Raw genomic sequence first — 12,985 nt, 5'->3', positions numbered from 1 at the left:
AGCCCCATCCTGCACCTACAGCTCCCCACCCTGCATCCACAGCCCCCCATCCTGTACCCACAGCCCCGTCCTGCACCTACAGCTCCCCACCCTGCACCCTCAGCCCCCTGTCCTGCACCCACAGCTCCCATCCTGCACCCTCGGCCAGACTTCCTGGTAAGGAGGGTTCACTCTTCCCTGGGCCTCCGAGGTCACTCTGTGGGGATCAGCCCGGGCCGCGCTCCAGGTGAAGGTGACCCCAGGGGGGACCGTGGGTGGTGGGTGCTGCCGGGGAGGACCTTCCCCCCACGCCGCGCCGGTGTGTGTGTGGGGCCCCTACCTGGTGTGGGTCACTTGTGGGGGGGTGTCCCTGCTCTGTGCCGGTCTCCTGCAGGGGGATGGCGTGTGAGCATCGAGGGGGGTGGACCTGGAGAGCAGGGTGAGGGTGTGGTGCGAGGGGAGTGTGTCCCCTTGCCCGGTGCCGTTTCCGGTAGGGGGGCGGGGGTTTGTGTCCCCCTGCCCGGTCCCGGTGTGGGGGAAGGTGTGTGTTTGTGTCCCGGCTAGTGCCGGTCCCCGTAGGGAGGGTTTGTGTCCCCCTGCCCGGTGGCGGTCCCGGTGCTCGCCAGTGCGTGTTCCCGCCCGTGCTGGTCTCGGTGTGGGGGTGGTTTGTGACCCCTGATCGATACCCGTGGGGGGTGTGTCGTGTGTGTGTCCCCCCCCCCCCCCCCCCGCCTTGTCCCGTGTGTTGTTGTGCGAGCGCGGGGCGGGGGCGGGGGCGGGGCGGCGGCGGGGCCGTACTTAAGGCGGGGGCGGGCGAGGGGCCGCCCGTGGAGCGCAGCACCCGCGGAGCGATGGGGCAGCCGGGGGTGCCCCTGGCCCTGCTGGGGCTGGGGCTGTGGCTGTGCTGGGCGGCGGCGGCCGAGCGGCACACGGTGTTCTGGAACAGCTCCAACCCCCGGTGAGTGACCCCCGCTTCCCACCGGGACCCCCCCCGCAAACACGCACCGGGACAGGCACCGGCCGCCCCGAGGGCGCGGGCGGCGCCGCTCCGCTCCCCGGCGGCCTTTGTGCGGAGCGGGCGGCGGGACGAGGCGGCGGGGCCGGTGCGCAGCTCGGTGCGGGGGCGGCGGGGCCGTGCGGGGGGCGGCGGGGCCGGCCCAGGTGCGCCCGGGGGGGCCTTTCCGTTCCCAGGGCCGTGCGAAGGGGCCGCTTCCTTCCCGCGGGGGGGGCGCGGCGCCAGCCCCGGCGCCGGCCCCGGGGACCGTGTTGACAAACACGGGGCAGGATGTGCGGGGGGGGTAGACCTGGATCGAGGGCCCCCCTCGCTCACCGGCCGCCGGGGCTGCGGGGGGACCCCATCCCAAGCAACAGCCCCACAGGCTCTAGGGGTGCCTCCGCCCCCTCCTGAGCCGTGATTCCCCCTGGTTGTGGGCGTGCTCCCCCAGGGCATGACCTCTCTCAGGCTCTACGAGTGTCCCCCTTGGCTTTCGGGGAGCCCCCCTCACTCTCCAGACCCCCAGGCTGTGGGGGTGCCCCACATTTAGGCACCCGTGGGGGTGCGTGGGGCTTCCCCTCTCTCCCTGGCCTAAGTCAGTCCCTCCCCAAATTGTGGGAGTTCTCCCCTCTCCCCAGGCCGTGTCTCCCACGACTGTAGGACTCCCTCAGATTGTAGGGCTGTGTCCTCTGGGTCCCCCCACCGGGTTTGGGGAGCAGGGGGTGCCCCCATGGGTGGCTGAGCCCTCTCTAGGCCACCACAGCCAGCGAGATGGGGACCCCGTGGAGGGCCCCCAGCGTGCCCCCCCCCGGCTGGGGTGTGGGGCGCAGCTGGAGCCGGGCTGGCTACCCCACGGCGAGAGCCGCGACGCCTCCTGCTCCGGCAGCGCTGGGCCGGGCAGGGTGCGGGCAGGGTGCGCGTCCCAGCGGGTCCCCTCCCTGCTCCCCAGCTCTCGGGAAGCGCTGGGAAGTGGGGTGCGCTCACCACTCACTGCCGGGGGGCCAAGCCGGAGGGAGAGTGAAGCTGGGGTTGTCCTTTCAAAACTATTCCAGGTGCCGCAAGGCTCAGCACAGGAGAGGGTGGACCCAAGGGTGCCCCCACCCAGCACTGCCGTGGGCAGGGTGCTGGCCCCCCCTGGGTGTGGGGGATTTGGGGCTGCAAGTAAGGCCCCTAACCCGGAGCTGACCCCCCTGCCCTCCCTCTGGCCACAGGTTTCTGTGGAGTGACTACACAGTGGAGGTTCGTCTCAATGACTACCTGGACATCATCTGCCCCCACTACGAGGAGGGCAGCGTGGACCCCCGGGCCATGGAGCGCTACACGCTGTACCTGGTGGAGCTTGAGGAGTACCAGGCCTGCAAGCCCCGCTCCAAGGAGCAGATCCGCTGGGAATGCGACAAGCCCAGCGCCCTGCATGGCCCCGAGAAATTCTCGGAGAAGTTCCAGCGCTTCACTCCCTTCACGCTGGGCAAGGAGTTCAAGGAGGGGCATAGCTACTACTACATCTGTGAGTGCTGGGGGGCTGCAGGGGGGGCTCCGAGGTGCTGCAGGGAATCCCCATCGGGCTCCCCCCACCCCTGCCTAACCTGCCTCTTCCTTCACAGCCAAGCCCATCCACCACCACGGTGAAGCCTGCCTGAAGCTGAAGGTGACGGTGACAGGCAAAGGCAGTGAGTATCACCACCCCCTCAGGGCTCCCCTCCGCGTCCTCCCCTTCCCGCTCGCGGCGCCGGTGCCCAGTGTGGCCTTGGCTGCGCTGAGTCACGGCCTGGCCGTGGCCTCTGGCCAGCCCGGGGTGTGAGCACGCGCGGCTTGGCCGGGAAGGTGTTGGGGGGGGGGGGGGGGGGGGGGAACAGCCCACAGTGAAACAGGATTTTGGGAAGGTTGGGGTGCTGCCCTTCCCTGGCGTGACCTCCTGTTTGTTCCGCAGCTCCGGCACCGCCTGCCCCGGCCTCAACACAGAAGGGGAGGATCCAGGCAGGTGTGTTGGGGGCTGTGGGTTGGGGCCAAGCCAACTTCCCTGCCGGGGACACAGGGGGTTCTAGGGGGCACCAGGCTGAGCCCAGCTACCTTCCTGGGGGGAGTGAGGCAGGTGTGGGGGCAGTGGCCTGAGCGCAGCCACCCTCATGGGGGGACAGGGGTTTGCCAGGGACACTGGGCTAAGCCCAGCTGCCTCTCCTGGGGGGCTCTGGAGCTGGCTGAGGTACCGAGGCTGGTGGCAACCCTCTGCAGGGGTGATGTGCTGCTGGTTTGGGGTACAGCTCGTCTTCTGGGGGTGCTGACTGCTCCTCTCTTTCCCCCGCAGATGATGCGGCCGCACACGTGCTGAGGAGCGTGGGGCAGAACTCAGCCATGCGCAGCAGCAGCCGCCCCTTCACCTTCATCAGCCTCCTCCTGCCCCTCCTGGTGCCGCAGGGGCTCTGAGCCGCCCCTCGTACCCGGACCCACCAAGGCTGTGGCCACTGGGGACCCCCGTGGTCCCCGCATGTCTGCCCCGGGTGCCCTGCCCTGCGCACGTCTGGGCAAGGAAAGGATTTGTCAGTATTATGGGGCTGGAGGGCCCAAAGCCATCGGAGCAGCTGGAGCCTTCAGGCTTCCCTGGCCCTTCCAGGATGGTCCTGGCAGCCAGAGGCCGAGCGGGAGCCTGGAGCTGGAGGGGCTAAAGTGCCCTGGACTGGAGAGGGGCAGGGGGCTGGCACCCCTGCCCCACAGCTGAGCTTGCCCACCACCCTCGGGGCTCTCCCCGTGGTGGGCTCGGACTGGAATGTGTCCTGCAGGCAGGGACGTGGGGGTGGCCAGGTGACACCGGTGCAGGGGGCTGCTTACCCCCAGCGTCACTGGCTCGGGGAGCACAGACAGGCTGGGGATGCCCCGCAGCCAGGGGAGCAGGGTTTTAAGAAACATCCCACTCCCCACCGTGCTGCACCCCTACCCCATCCTTCATCCCCTGGCCCTTCCCCATCCCTCCCCTCCGCTGGGTGCCGGAGGGGCCCCCCAGCACCCCCTTTGTACAGCTTTCTAACACGGGACTTTTTATACCATTGTCGGGAATAAATAACCGAAACCACGCTGAGCTCCTGAGACGTCCCCCACCCTCCTGGGCCAGGCTCTCCCAGCCCCTGTGGGGGGTTGGGCTGGTTAATTAATTAATTGGCTGGTGTTTGCACGGGGCTGTAAAGTGGCCAAGTGCCACAGTGGCTGGCACTGTCCCCGGCTTTATCTGGTGACACAAAGGCCTCCCCTGAGCGTGGGGGCCCCTCCCCCTGCACGGGAGTGAGCTTCCAGGTGGGGGGCAGCGGCTCCTGGGACAAACCCCGCTGGAGTGGGACAGATCCCACCGGTGGTGAGGAGGGGGCTGAGCCAGAGCCCCCGGGGCTGGGCAGGGGCCGCAGCCTGGCTGCACCCCAGGGACCCCCACAAGGGCCGGTGGGTCCCTGGGGACATTTGGCCTTGGGAAGGGAGGGAATCTCACGGATATAAAGATGGGGGATCACAAAGGAGTGACCCCAGGGATGTAGGGCCCTGAGGTGTGAGACAGTGGGGGTGCAGGGAGCTGGGATCACAGGGATTTGAGGCCCCTGGAATTGGGAACCCTGGGGAGCGCAAGGGTCCTGGAGAGGTGAGATCTTGGGGAACTGGGGTCACGGGGATGCCTGGCATCTGAATGTGGGGGACCCTAGAGATGGAGGGTTGTGGAGAGGCGGGATCTTGGGGTCACAGGCACCCTGGGACTGGAAGCCCATGGAAATGTGGATCCCAGGCTGCAGGTTCCTGAGGAATTACTGTCACAGGGATGTGTGACACCTGGAGGGGGAGGTGGGTGGGTGTGGGAAGCTGGGGTCACGGGGATGTGTGACCCCAGGGCTGTGAAATCTGGGCCATCAGGGTGACCCGTGGGACACCACGACACGAGGCCCCTGGACTTGGGGACCCCAGGCCTGGAGTGGGGCACTCAAGACACGAGACACACGGGCTGCTCCCCCCAGCTCCCCGCCCCCCCTTCAAACCGGCCCCGGTGCTTTCCCCGTTGCCGCCCGGGTGCCCGCGGGGCGGTCGCGACGGTACCGGCGCTGCTCCCCCCGCTCGGTGCCGGCTCCCCGCCGCCCCTCCCCGCCCGGTGCGCGGCCGGTCCCTCCCCGGTAGTGCGTCCCGCCCCGCCCCGCCCCGCCCCGCCGCGGGCAGCGCCGCCCCCGCCGCGCTCCCGCCGGTGCGCGGTGTCCGGCATGGCCCCGGCGGTGCTCGCCGGTGTCTGCCTGGCCGCCACCCTCGCCATGTTCGCCACGGGCCTGTGAGCGATCGGCAGCGGCCCCGGGCGGGGGCGGGGGGATGGGGAACGCACCGGGACCGGCTCGGGGGTGCAGTGAGGGCCGGGGGCGCTGGGGGTGCAAGGGGGCAGACCCCAGGGCCGGTTTTGGGGTGCAGTGGGGCCCATGGGGGGGTGAGGGTGCAGTCAGGACACCAGGGCCGGTTTTGGGGTGCAGTGGGGCCCATGGGGGGGGTGAGGGTGCAGTCAGGACACCAGGGCCAGTTTTGGGGTGCAGTGGGGCCCATGGGAGGGTGAGGGTGCAGTCAGGACACCAGGGCCGGTTTTGGGGTGCAGTGGGGCCTGGTCGGAGGGTTGGGGGTGCAATGGGGAGGGCACCAGGGCCAGTTTGGGGGTGCAGTGGGTGCCATAGGGGGGGGTGCAATAGAGAGGGCACCGGGGCCAGTTTGGGGGTGCAGTAGGCCATGGATAGCTGGTGCAGAGGGACTGGGGGCGTGATGGGGATGGTACTGAGTCCAGTTTGGGGGGTGCAGAGGGAGGAGAGTGGAGGGGTGCAGTGCCTGCTGGCTGCAGGGACTGGAGGCCCCCCCCCCACCCCGGCACTGCCAGGCACCCAGGAGGTCGCTGCCCCCCACTCTCCCCAGGTCTGACCTGCGCCAGATTTTGGCGACCAAGAGTGTGGAGAACATCCAGTTCCTGCCCTTCCTCACCACTGATGCCAAGTACAGCGGGGTCGGGCCTTAGGGAGGGGGGTCACATATATTCAAGGGGCAGGGGAGATCCTCAGGCTGCAGCCAAGTGCCTGTGCCATGTCCCTGCAGCAACCTGAGCTGGTTGGGCTACGGCTGCCTGAAGGGGGACGGGACACTGATCACGGTCAACGCCATCGGGGCAGCTCTGCAGACCCTCTACATCCTGGTGTATCTCTACTACAGCCCCGCCAAGGTGGGGCAGGGGCCTGGGGTGATGGGGAGGATGGGGGATCCTCATCCTGACATCCCCCTGCTGTTCCTCCCAGCGCTCCGTGCTGCTGCAGGTCCTGCTGCTCCTGGCTGTGGTGGTCACTGGCTACAGCTACTTCACCATCCTGGTTGACACGGGGACGCGCCTGACACACCTGGGGCTCTTCTGCAGCATCTTCACCATCACCATGTACCTGTCACCGCTGGCTGACCTGGTGTGTGGGGCTCGGCAGAGCTGGGGGTTGCCAGCCCAGGCCCTGCCTGACATTTGTTCCTGTAGGCCAAGGTTGTCCGGAGCAAGTCGACACGGTGCCTGTCCTTTCCCCTGACCGTCACCACCTTCGTGGCCTCCAGCAGCTGGACACTCTATGGCCTGCAGCTCCACGACCCCTACATCACAGTGGGTTGGGGTGGTGGAAAACCAAGGGGTGCCATCCCATCCCACTCTATCCCATCTCATCCCATCCCCATCCCATCTCATCCTGTCCCAAACCATCCTGCTCCATTGCATCCTACGCAGTCCCATCCCCATCCCATTCCACTCTTCTCCATCCCACCCCACTCTATCTCATCCCATCCCATCCTGCCCCATCCCATTCCCATCTCACCCCACTCCATCCCCATTCCACCCTATCCCTAAACCATCCCACCCCATCCCACTCTGCCCTATCCCATCCTATCCCATCCCATTCCACCCTATCCCATCCCATTCCACCCCATTCCCCTCTCATGGCTCAGCTGAGCACTTGGCTTGGGGCCGGCCCTGTTCAGCACCGCCTGTGTCACCCAGCCAAGGGTGACAAGGCTCAGCACGATGACTATTGATTTTAATTAATTAGCTGGGATGGGGCCAATAAACCTCCCCCGGCACTGCAGGGGGAGGGGTACATCCACTCTCCCCCCATGTCCTCCCACAGGTCCCCAACGTGCCAGGGATCGTCACCAGCCTCGTGCGGTTCTGGCTCTTCCGGCGGTACAGGCCAGAGCAGGACAAGCCCTACAGCTCCCTGCCCGCCTGAGAGGTCCCCTAAGGAGCACCCCAACTCTGGTCTGGGCTGGCCCCACCGCCGAGCCCCGGGTGCCGCCACTGTCCCCTTGGCCGCTCCCAGTGGGACACCAGGAAGGACCTCCTGCCTCCAGCCCTGCATCCTTCAGCAATGGCCGGGGAGCTCTCGGCGATGCCTTTGGGGTGCCGTAAGCCCCTCACATCCCAGGGTGGGAGGATAGTTTTCCATGCCCACGGCCCTGCCTGGCACCAGGATGGGGCTTCCAGGGGCTCAGGTGTCTCTTTTGTACGGATTCAAGTGCCTTTTAATAAATCAGAGACTTCCCAGTGCCTGGTTCTTGTACCTCCCTCCTGGTGCTGCTGCAGAGGATGGTACAGCTCTTGGCCCTACAGCTGCTTTGGGAGCTCCTTGTGGCCAACCAGGGGCTGCTTATGGCCATACAGGGGTTGCTTGTGGTGGGGGGCTCATCCTGACACCCCCTGGGCTCTGGCAAACCCTCACCAGGCATCAGCCCTGGTGTTGGGCAGAGGGCTGGGATGGGGCCACAAGGGAACCCCAGGGAAGACAGCGCTGCCGGGGTTCTGCTCTGACCCCCCTGAGCTACGGGACCACCCCTCACAGCGTGGGGGTAAAAGCCGGTGGAGCTGACAAGCAGCCACCATGCCAGGAACTGGGAATCGATGGGAATCTTTGCTAAACCCCCGTGGATCGAGCGGGCCTGGATCAAGCATCGATCCTACGTCGATTAACCAATTAACAGCGATCTGGAATGACGATATCGGGCCGGTGCCTCGGTGGAGAGGCAGGAGGGGCCAAATCACACAGCAGACACCAGAGCCTCGTGGAAGGTGACCCCCACCCCGTGCAGGAGAACCCCAGGACCAAGGAGCCCACACTCCGGCCAGATGCCACCGTTGGGATGAAGGATGCGGTGCCGGCGATGTCGGCAGGAGCTGTGGCTGTGCCTCAGCTGCTTGTGCACACCTCACACACAGCCTGGAAAAACCCATCCAGAGGGACGGGGCCGAGCCGAGCGCGGTGCCAAGGGAGGGAGGACGAGCTCCCAGCGTGCTCTGTCTTGCCCCTGTGGAGCTCTGGCTGCTCCCAGGACTCGGCCCAGTGGGGAGGAGCCCCCCGCTCCCCCCAGCAGTGGGAGCAGCTCCCAGCCTGGCCCCACAGCCTCGGGAAAGGGCAGCTTTCCCCACTGACACGCCTTGGCTGCCGACCGGTCGCTCCGGCTGCCCCGTGCCGGGAGCGGCTGTGACGTGGCCACTCGTGCCAGGCCGGAGGCAGCTCCCGGACGCTGCCATGCAGGGAGGAGCTGCCGCCAGGCTGCTGGCACATGGGCTGGGAGTAGCTCCTGATGGCCATGAGTAGAGGGCCTGGATTGCCCTGAGTAGCCCCTGGATGACCACAAGTAGCCCCTTGAAGGCCATGAATAGCCACGGAATGGCCATGAGTAGAGGCTCTGGATTGCCATGAGTATCCTGCACAGGGTCATGGGTAGCTCACAGATGGCTGTGAGTAGCCCCTAGGTGACGAGTAGTAGCCCCTGATGGTCCTGAGTAGCTCGCAGAGGGCTTTCAGTAGGCCCTGATGGCCACAAGTAGCCCCAGGATGGGGCTGGATGCCATGAGTAGCCTGCAGAGTCATAAGTAGCCCCTGCATGACCACAAGTAGCCACTGGATGGATATGTGTAGCCCCTTTGAATGATCATGAGGAGCTCTTGGTTGGCTGTGAGTAGCCTCTGATAACCCTGAGTAGCCCCTGATGACCCTGAGTAGCCCGCACAGGGCCGTCAGTAGCCCCGTCAGTGCACTCCTGTCCTTGTGCTGTGGTCCTGACCCCACCAAGGCCCCACGTGGCCAAATCCAGGGCAATGTCATCCCCCAAGCATCCGTGTGCCAGCGAGCGCTGGGAGCTTCCCACCCTGCTCCCACCAGCCTTTGCTGCTCAGGAAACAGCTAATTAGCTGCTCCTGCTAATTAACCTGATCCTCCCTCCCGCTCCCAACTGCTCCTTTCTGCAGAGGATACACAGCTGCTAATTAAAATCCCCAGCTCCTTTGGCTGGAGGAGCTGGCGGCTGCCAGGGCAGCAGGTCCGGGCACATCGGGTCAGAGAGCAGGGATGGGGGTCCCCAGGAGCGGGGCCCCCCCCCAGACAGAGCCCCTCAGCCCTCCCTCTTCCCAGTGAAGCCCAGTGTGGTGCTGTGGATGGGCAGAGGAGTCGGGGGAGCTCCCCTCGAGCTGCCGGGGCAGGGGGACACCACGCCGCGATTTAAAGGCTGTGTCGCCCGCTCCACCCTGCCAGTCCCTCTCCTCCTTCCCGGGAATCCGGCCAGCAGGATGGGATGAGCTCCTCCAGCTCCCACCTGCCGGGAATGTGAGCCGGGAATGTGCTTGGGCTCTGGGGCACGGCCTGGTACCGCATCCGACTCCAGAGCCAGGTTCCAGGGAGCTCAGGGAGGGAGAGGCAGGGCAAGACGGGGTGGGGGTTCCCTGCAGCCCCTCAGAGTGGTGGGAGAACTGGGCCTGCATGGAGACCCCACCCTTCACAGAGACCATCCCCGAACCCCCACCTCACACCGGTGAGAGCTGAGTGATTTCCCGGGAGAGCCAAGTGATTCCCCCGGGGCGGCTTCCAGCAGCGCCCGAGGCTCTCAGTGCCCACAGCCCCCCGCGTCCCTGGAGAACCCCGTGTCCCTGGAGCACAGAACAGCACCGGCAGCTGCCGTCCCGGGGCTTTATTGGGGTCCGAGGCGCAGCCCCCGCCGCCGCAGGTCGGCCCGCGCCGCCCTGATGTGCTCCTGCAGCTCGGCGGCCGCCTCCTCGCAGTCGTTGAAGGTGGCCAGGCGGTAGCCCACGGTGGCCAGGGAGTAGCAGCCGAAGGCCACGAGCAAGTAGACGGGCAGCGGCAGCAGCGCCTGGCGGAGCGGGGCCGGCGGCTGCAGCCCCGGCGGGGCCAGAGCCAGCGCGGCCCAGGCCGAGCCCAGCAGGGCGAGTCCGCACAGCCACTGCCCCAGCTTGGTCATGGCGGCCTGAGGGGAGATGGGCTGTGAGACAGGAGCGGGGAGAGGGGGACCCATGAGAGAAGCAGAGGGGGAAAAGGGGAGAGAGGGGACGGGGGGAAGAAAGCGGGGCGGGGGGGGAGGGGCAGAGAAGGAAGGAGGAGGGAAGCCCGGAGAGCGGAGCCGGGAAAGACGGGCCGCCCCGCGCCGGGCCCAGTCTCCCCGGGGCTCCTGACCGGAGCGCGGCCCCAAACCCCTCTGGGCCTGCACCGGCCGTACCGGCCGCACCCCTCCGAGCCCCCCCCCCCCTCAAAGACCCGGGCCCAGCCCCGCCCCCACCTGGCTTGGTCCCGCTCCCGGTCCTGGTCCCGCTCCCCGCTCGGCGCGGCGGTGACGTCACGGAAGCGCCGCGCGCGAGGGCTGCCGGGAGCTGTAGTTCCGCAGGGGAGCGGCCGCGGGCGCCCCCTGGGGGCGGGGCACGGCACCACCGGGACCCCGCCGGGACCGCGGGTCCGGCCCCGCTCCCGGTGCCGCAGGAAGCGCCGGGCTTTGTCGGCCGCGGCCGGGGCCGCAGGAAGCATCTGGTTTCCTCCACGTCCGGCCGGAGGGGTGCCAGGGGCCTGGCGTGGGAGCGAGTCCCGTCCACCCTCCCACAGCTGCAGGGACCGTGCCGTTCCCACCCCCCCACCGGAGCAGCCCCGGTGCCCCCCCACACGGTGTCCTGTGGAGGGCACAGATGAGTCTGTGATCCCCTGCCAAACCCAGCAGCCTCGGCTGTGCCAGCGCAGCAGTCTGGTGGCAGCTGGGGCTGCAACCCGAGCCACTGGGACCCCCACAGCCCCCCTGCCCGCTCCAGAGTCTGCTCCAACCTGCCTGGCTCCCCTGGGATCTTCCTCCCCTGCAGGTCTGGGCAGACAAGATACCAGCAGCACATCTTGCCCCCCTTGGCCACCCCCAGCTTCCCTGGGCAACCCAGAACCTACCCCAGGCTCCAGGGCCACTCCCAGCCACACTGGTGCACAGCAGGGGCAGGAACAGGGCCAGGAGCTGGCGAAGGGGACAAGAAGCTACAAAGAAATTGCTTTATTGGGCAGGGGGGAGTCCCGGATCGGCCACAGGGAGGGGGCTGCCCCAGGAAGGGGCATCGGGACATCAATTTCTCTTCCTGCCCTTCCCAACAGCCTTGGCAGGAGCAGCGACGGGTGCTGTGGACTGGTAGAGAGTGGAGGAGATCTTGTTGATGTAGTAGAGACCGACCATGGAAAAGATGAGGCTATGAGGGCAGAAGGAAAGAGGGTGCTCAGCTGCTGGGCACAGGAACACGCCAGGGTCATCCCAACACCTTCCCTGCGTCCCACTCCCCTGCCCTTCCTACACCAACACTTCCCCCTTGGATCCCACTCTCCCCTGTCCTTCCTGAACACCCTCCCTTGGCTCCCACTGTGCTGCCATTCCTGCCAGCCCCCTGAGGGTCCCTGGCAGTCCTGGCCCTGCCCAGCATCCCGTCCCTCTCCCAGTGTCACCCATGATCCCTCGGGGTCCCCTTGATCGCTCCCCACCCTCCAGGGCAGCTCTGGACATACCAGGTGGTCACACAGACCCGGTGGATGAGGCCAGAGGCGAACAGGGCCAGCAAGAGGCAGGTGAGGACTGTGGAGAACCAGGAGACACACGATGCTGCAGGGCTGCCCCCGGTGATGGGGGAGGCCGTGGCTGCAGCAGCAGCATCATTTCCCCCAGGCCCAGCAAAAGCTCCAGGGGAGCTGCCACAGTTCCAGGGCAGGGCTGGGATCGTCCAGTCCCACTGCTGGAGCACCCCCAGCCCTTCCACAGGCCTTTGGACACTGACGTGTTCCCGCTCCCCTCCTGAGGTCCCACAGCACTTACTCTCGGGGAATATCTTGGCCTGGAAGCCCTTCCCGAAGATGAGGTTCTCCAGGTTGTTGAAGGCCTGGTTGTGGGGTTAAGGGACAGAACGGGATCCTGCTGTCCTCCCATCTCCCATCCTCTCTGCTCCAGCCCCACTCCTGGCCTCTGGACCTGCTCCCGTCCCCCCACTCCCATCCCACGGCCCTGCTCCCAGCCCCTGGACCCACTCCCAGCCCCTGGCCCTGCTCCCCACCACCCCTTTGGTTCCGTTTCCAGTCCCCTGACACGGTGCTCTGGCCCCACTCCCCGCCAGCCCCGCTTCTGTCCCCCGGTCCCACTGCCGGTCCCCAGGGATGCAGTGAGGGAGCAGACGAAGAGCGCGGAGCCCAGCAGCCCTCCCTGGATCGTGAGCCACTCGGTGGAGGCGAGCTGCCGGCTGTACATCTGCATCCCGGCGAACAGCAGCAGCGACAGCAGCGACGACAGTGCCAGGGACGTGCCCGTGCCTACGGCTGCGCCCCGGGGCCGACTCAGCACCGGCACCAGGACCAGGACCGGGCCCGGGACCTGAGCCCAGCCTGCATCCATAGGGCCGTCCCGTGCTCCCCGCCCCCGCTACCCCCCTCATTCCCCCATTCCCCTAGCCCAGTTACCCCCCCACTCTCGTTAATGCCCGCCCCGTTACCCCCGTGCCCCCAATACCCCTCCACTCCCCTCGCCCCCGTTCCCCCCTGCCCAGTTACCCCCCGCTCCCGTTACCCCCGTTACCCCCGTGCCCCCCTGCCCCGGTACCCACTCCCCCCCTCCCCCCTGCCCCCGTTACCCCCGCTATCGCCCCTACCCCCGGTACCCTTCTCGCCTCGGTTACCCACCTGCCCCGTTACGCCGCCTCCCCCCATT

At 67.4% G+C, this 12,985-nt stretch overlaps 4 protein-coding genes across 4 annotated transcripts in view; 2 read left to right on the top strand and 2 right to left on the bottom strand.

Moving 5' to 3' along the window:
- The first annotated feature begins 797 nt into the window (after window positions 1-797).
- Window positions 798-4,041, top strand: LOC121672438 (ephrin-A1-like). The gene is made up of 5 exons (XM_042045081.1): window positions 798-937; window positions 2,185-2,480; window positions 2,578-2,643; window positions 2,904-2,954; window positions 3,279-4,041. The coding sequence occupies exons 1-5, from the start codon at window positions 831-833 to the stop codon at window positions 3,395-3,397; spliced, it is 639 nt and encodes a 212-aa protein (XP_041901015.1). The 5' UTR covers window positions 798-830; the 3' UTR covers window positions 3,398-4,041.
- A 1,110-nt stretch (window positions 4,042-5,151) lies between these two features.
- LOC121672439 (sugar transporter SWEET1-like) lies at window positions 5,152-7,535 on the top strand. The gene is made up of 6 exons (XM_042045082.1): window positions 5,152-5,261; window positions 5,882-5,959; window positions 6,059-6,182; window positions 6,256-6,414; window positions 6,480-6,599; window positions 7,117-7,535. The coding sequence occupies exons 1-6, from the start codon at window positions 5,197-5,199 to the stop codon at window positions 7,216-7,218; spliced, it is 648 nt and encodes a 215-aa protein (XP_041901016.1). The 5' UTR covers window positions 5,152-5,196; the 3' UTR covers window positions 7,219-7,535.
- Window positions 7,536-9,937: 2,402 nt separating this feature from the next.
- On the bottom strand, window positions 9,938-10,666 carry LOC121672436 (dolichol-phosphate mannosyltransferase subunit 3-like). The gene is made up of 2 exons (XM_042045079.1): window positions 10,556-10,666; window positions 9,938-10,246 (listed from the first exon to the last, which is right to left on the bottom strand). The coding sequence occupies exon 2, from the start codon at window positions 10,238-10,240 to the stop codon at window positions 9,953-9,955; it is 288 nt and encodes a 95-aa protein (XP_041901013.1). The 5' UTR covers window positions 10,241-10,246; window positions 10,556-10,666; the 3' UTR covers window positions 9,938-9,952.
- A 618-nt stretch (window positions 10,667-11,284) lies between these two features.
- The window catches only part of LOC121672435 (keratinocyte-associated protein 2), a 2,201-nt gene continuing 500 nt past the window's right edge, over window positions 11,285-12,985 (bottom strand). Inside the window, exons 2-5 of the mRNA XM_042045078.1 lie at window positions 12,443-12,598; window positions 12,104-12,167; window positions 11,800-11,866; window positions 11,285-11,489 (exon numbers count right to left, since the gene is read on the bottom strand). Of these exons, the coding sequence (XP_041901012.1) occupies window positions 11,369-11,489; window positions 11,800-11,866; window positions 12,104-12,167; window positions 12,443-12,598 (408 nt within the window). The 3' untranslated portion in view covers window positions 11,285-11,368. The remainder of the gene's footprint in view (window positions 11,490-11,799; window positions 11,867-12,103; window positions 12,168-12,442; window positions 12,599-12,985) is intronic.

Source organism: Corvus kubaryi, unplaced genomic scaffold (genome assembly GCF_017639235.1).
Source record: "Corvus kubaryi isolate FWS band 111438036 unplaced genomic scaffold, C.kubaryi_AGA036_p1.0 62154, whole genome shotgun sequence".
NCBI classification, from domain to species: Eukaryota; Metazoa; Chordata; class Aves; order Passeriformes; family Corvidae; genus Corvus; species Corvus kubaryi.
Note: the sequence above shows the minus strand (reverse complement) of the source record. Positions and strands in the feature narration are given on the sequence as shown.

What these genes read in the sequence shown, in the direction of transcription:
- LOC121672438 (XM_042045081.1), top strand. Translation starts at nt 831, where the DNA reads ATGGGGCAGCCGGGGGTGCCCCTGGCCCTGCTGGGGCTGGGGCTGTGG. An exon ending in TGGAACAGCTCCAACCCCCG is followed by an intron (nt 938 to 2,184) that starts GTGAGTGACCCC and finishes CTCTGGCCACAG; the next exon opens with GTTTCTGTGGAGTGACTACA. An exon ending in GACGGTGACAGGCAAAGGCA is followed by an intron (nt 2,644 to 2,903) that starts GTGAGTATCACC and finishes TTTGTTCCGCAG; the next exon opens with CTCCGGCACCGCCTGCCCCG.
- LOC121672439 (XM_042045082.1), top strand. Translation starts at nt 5,197, where the DNA reads ATGGCCCCGGCGGTGCTCGCCGGTGTCTGCCTGGCCGCCACCCTCGCC. An exon ending in TTCCTCACCACTGATGCCAA is followed by an intron (nt 5,960 to 6,058) that starts GTACAGCGGGGT and finishes ATGTCCCTGCAG; the next exon opens with CAACCTGAGCTGGTTGGGCT. An exon ending in TGTCACCGCTGGCTGACCTG is followed by an intron (nt 6,415 to 6,479) that starts GTGTGTGGGGCT and finishes TTGTTCCTGTAG; the next exon opens with GCCAAGGTTGTCCGGAGCAA.
- LOC121672436 (XM_042045079.1), bottom strand. Translation starts at nt 10,240, where the DNA reads ATGACCAAGCTGGGGCAGTGGCTGTGCGGACTCGCCCTGCTGGGCTCG.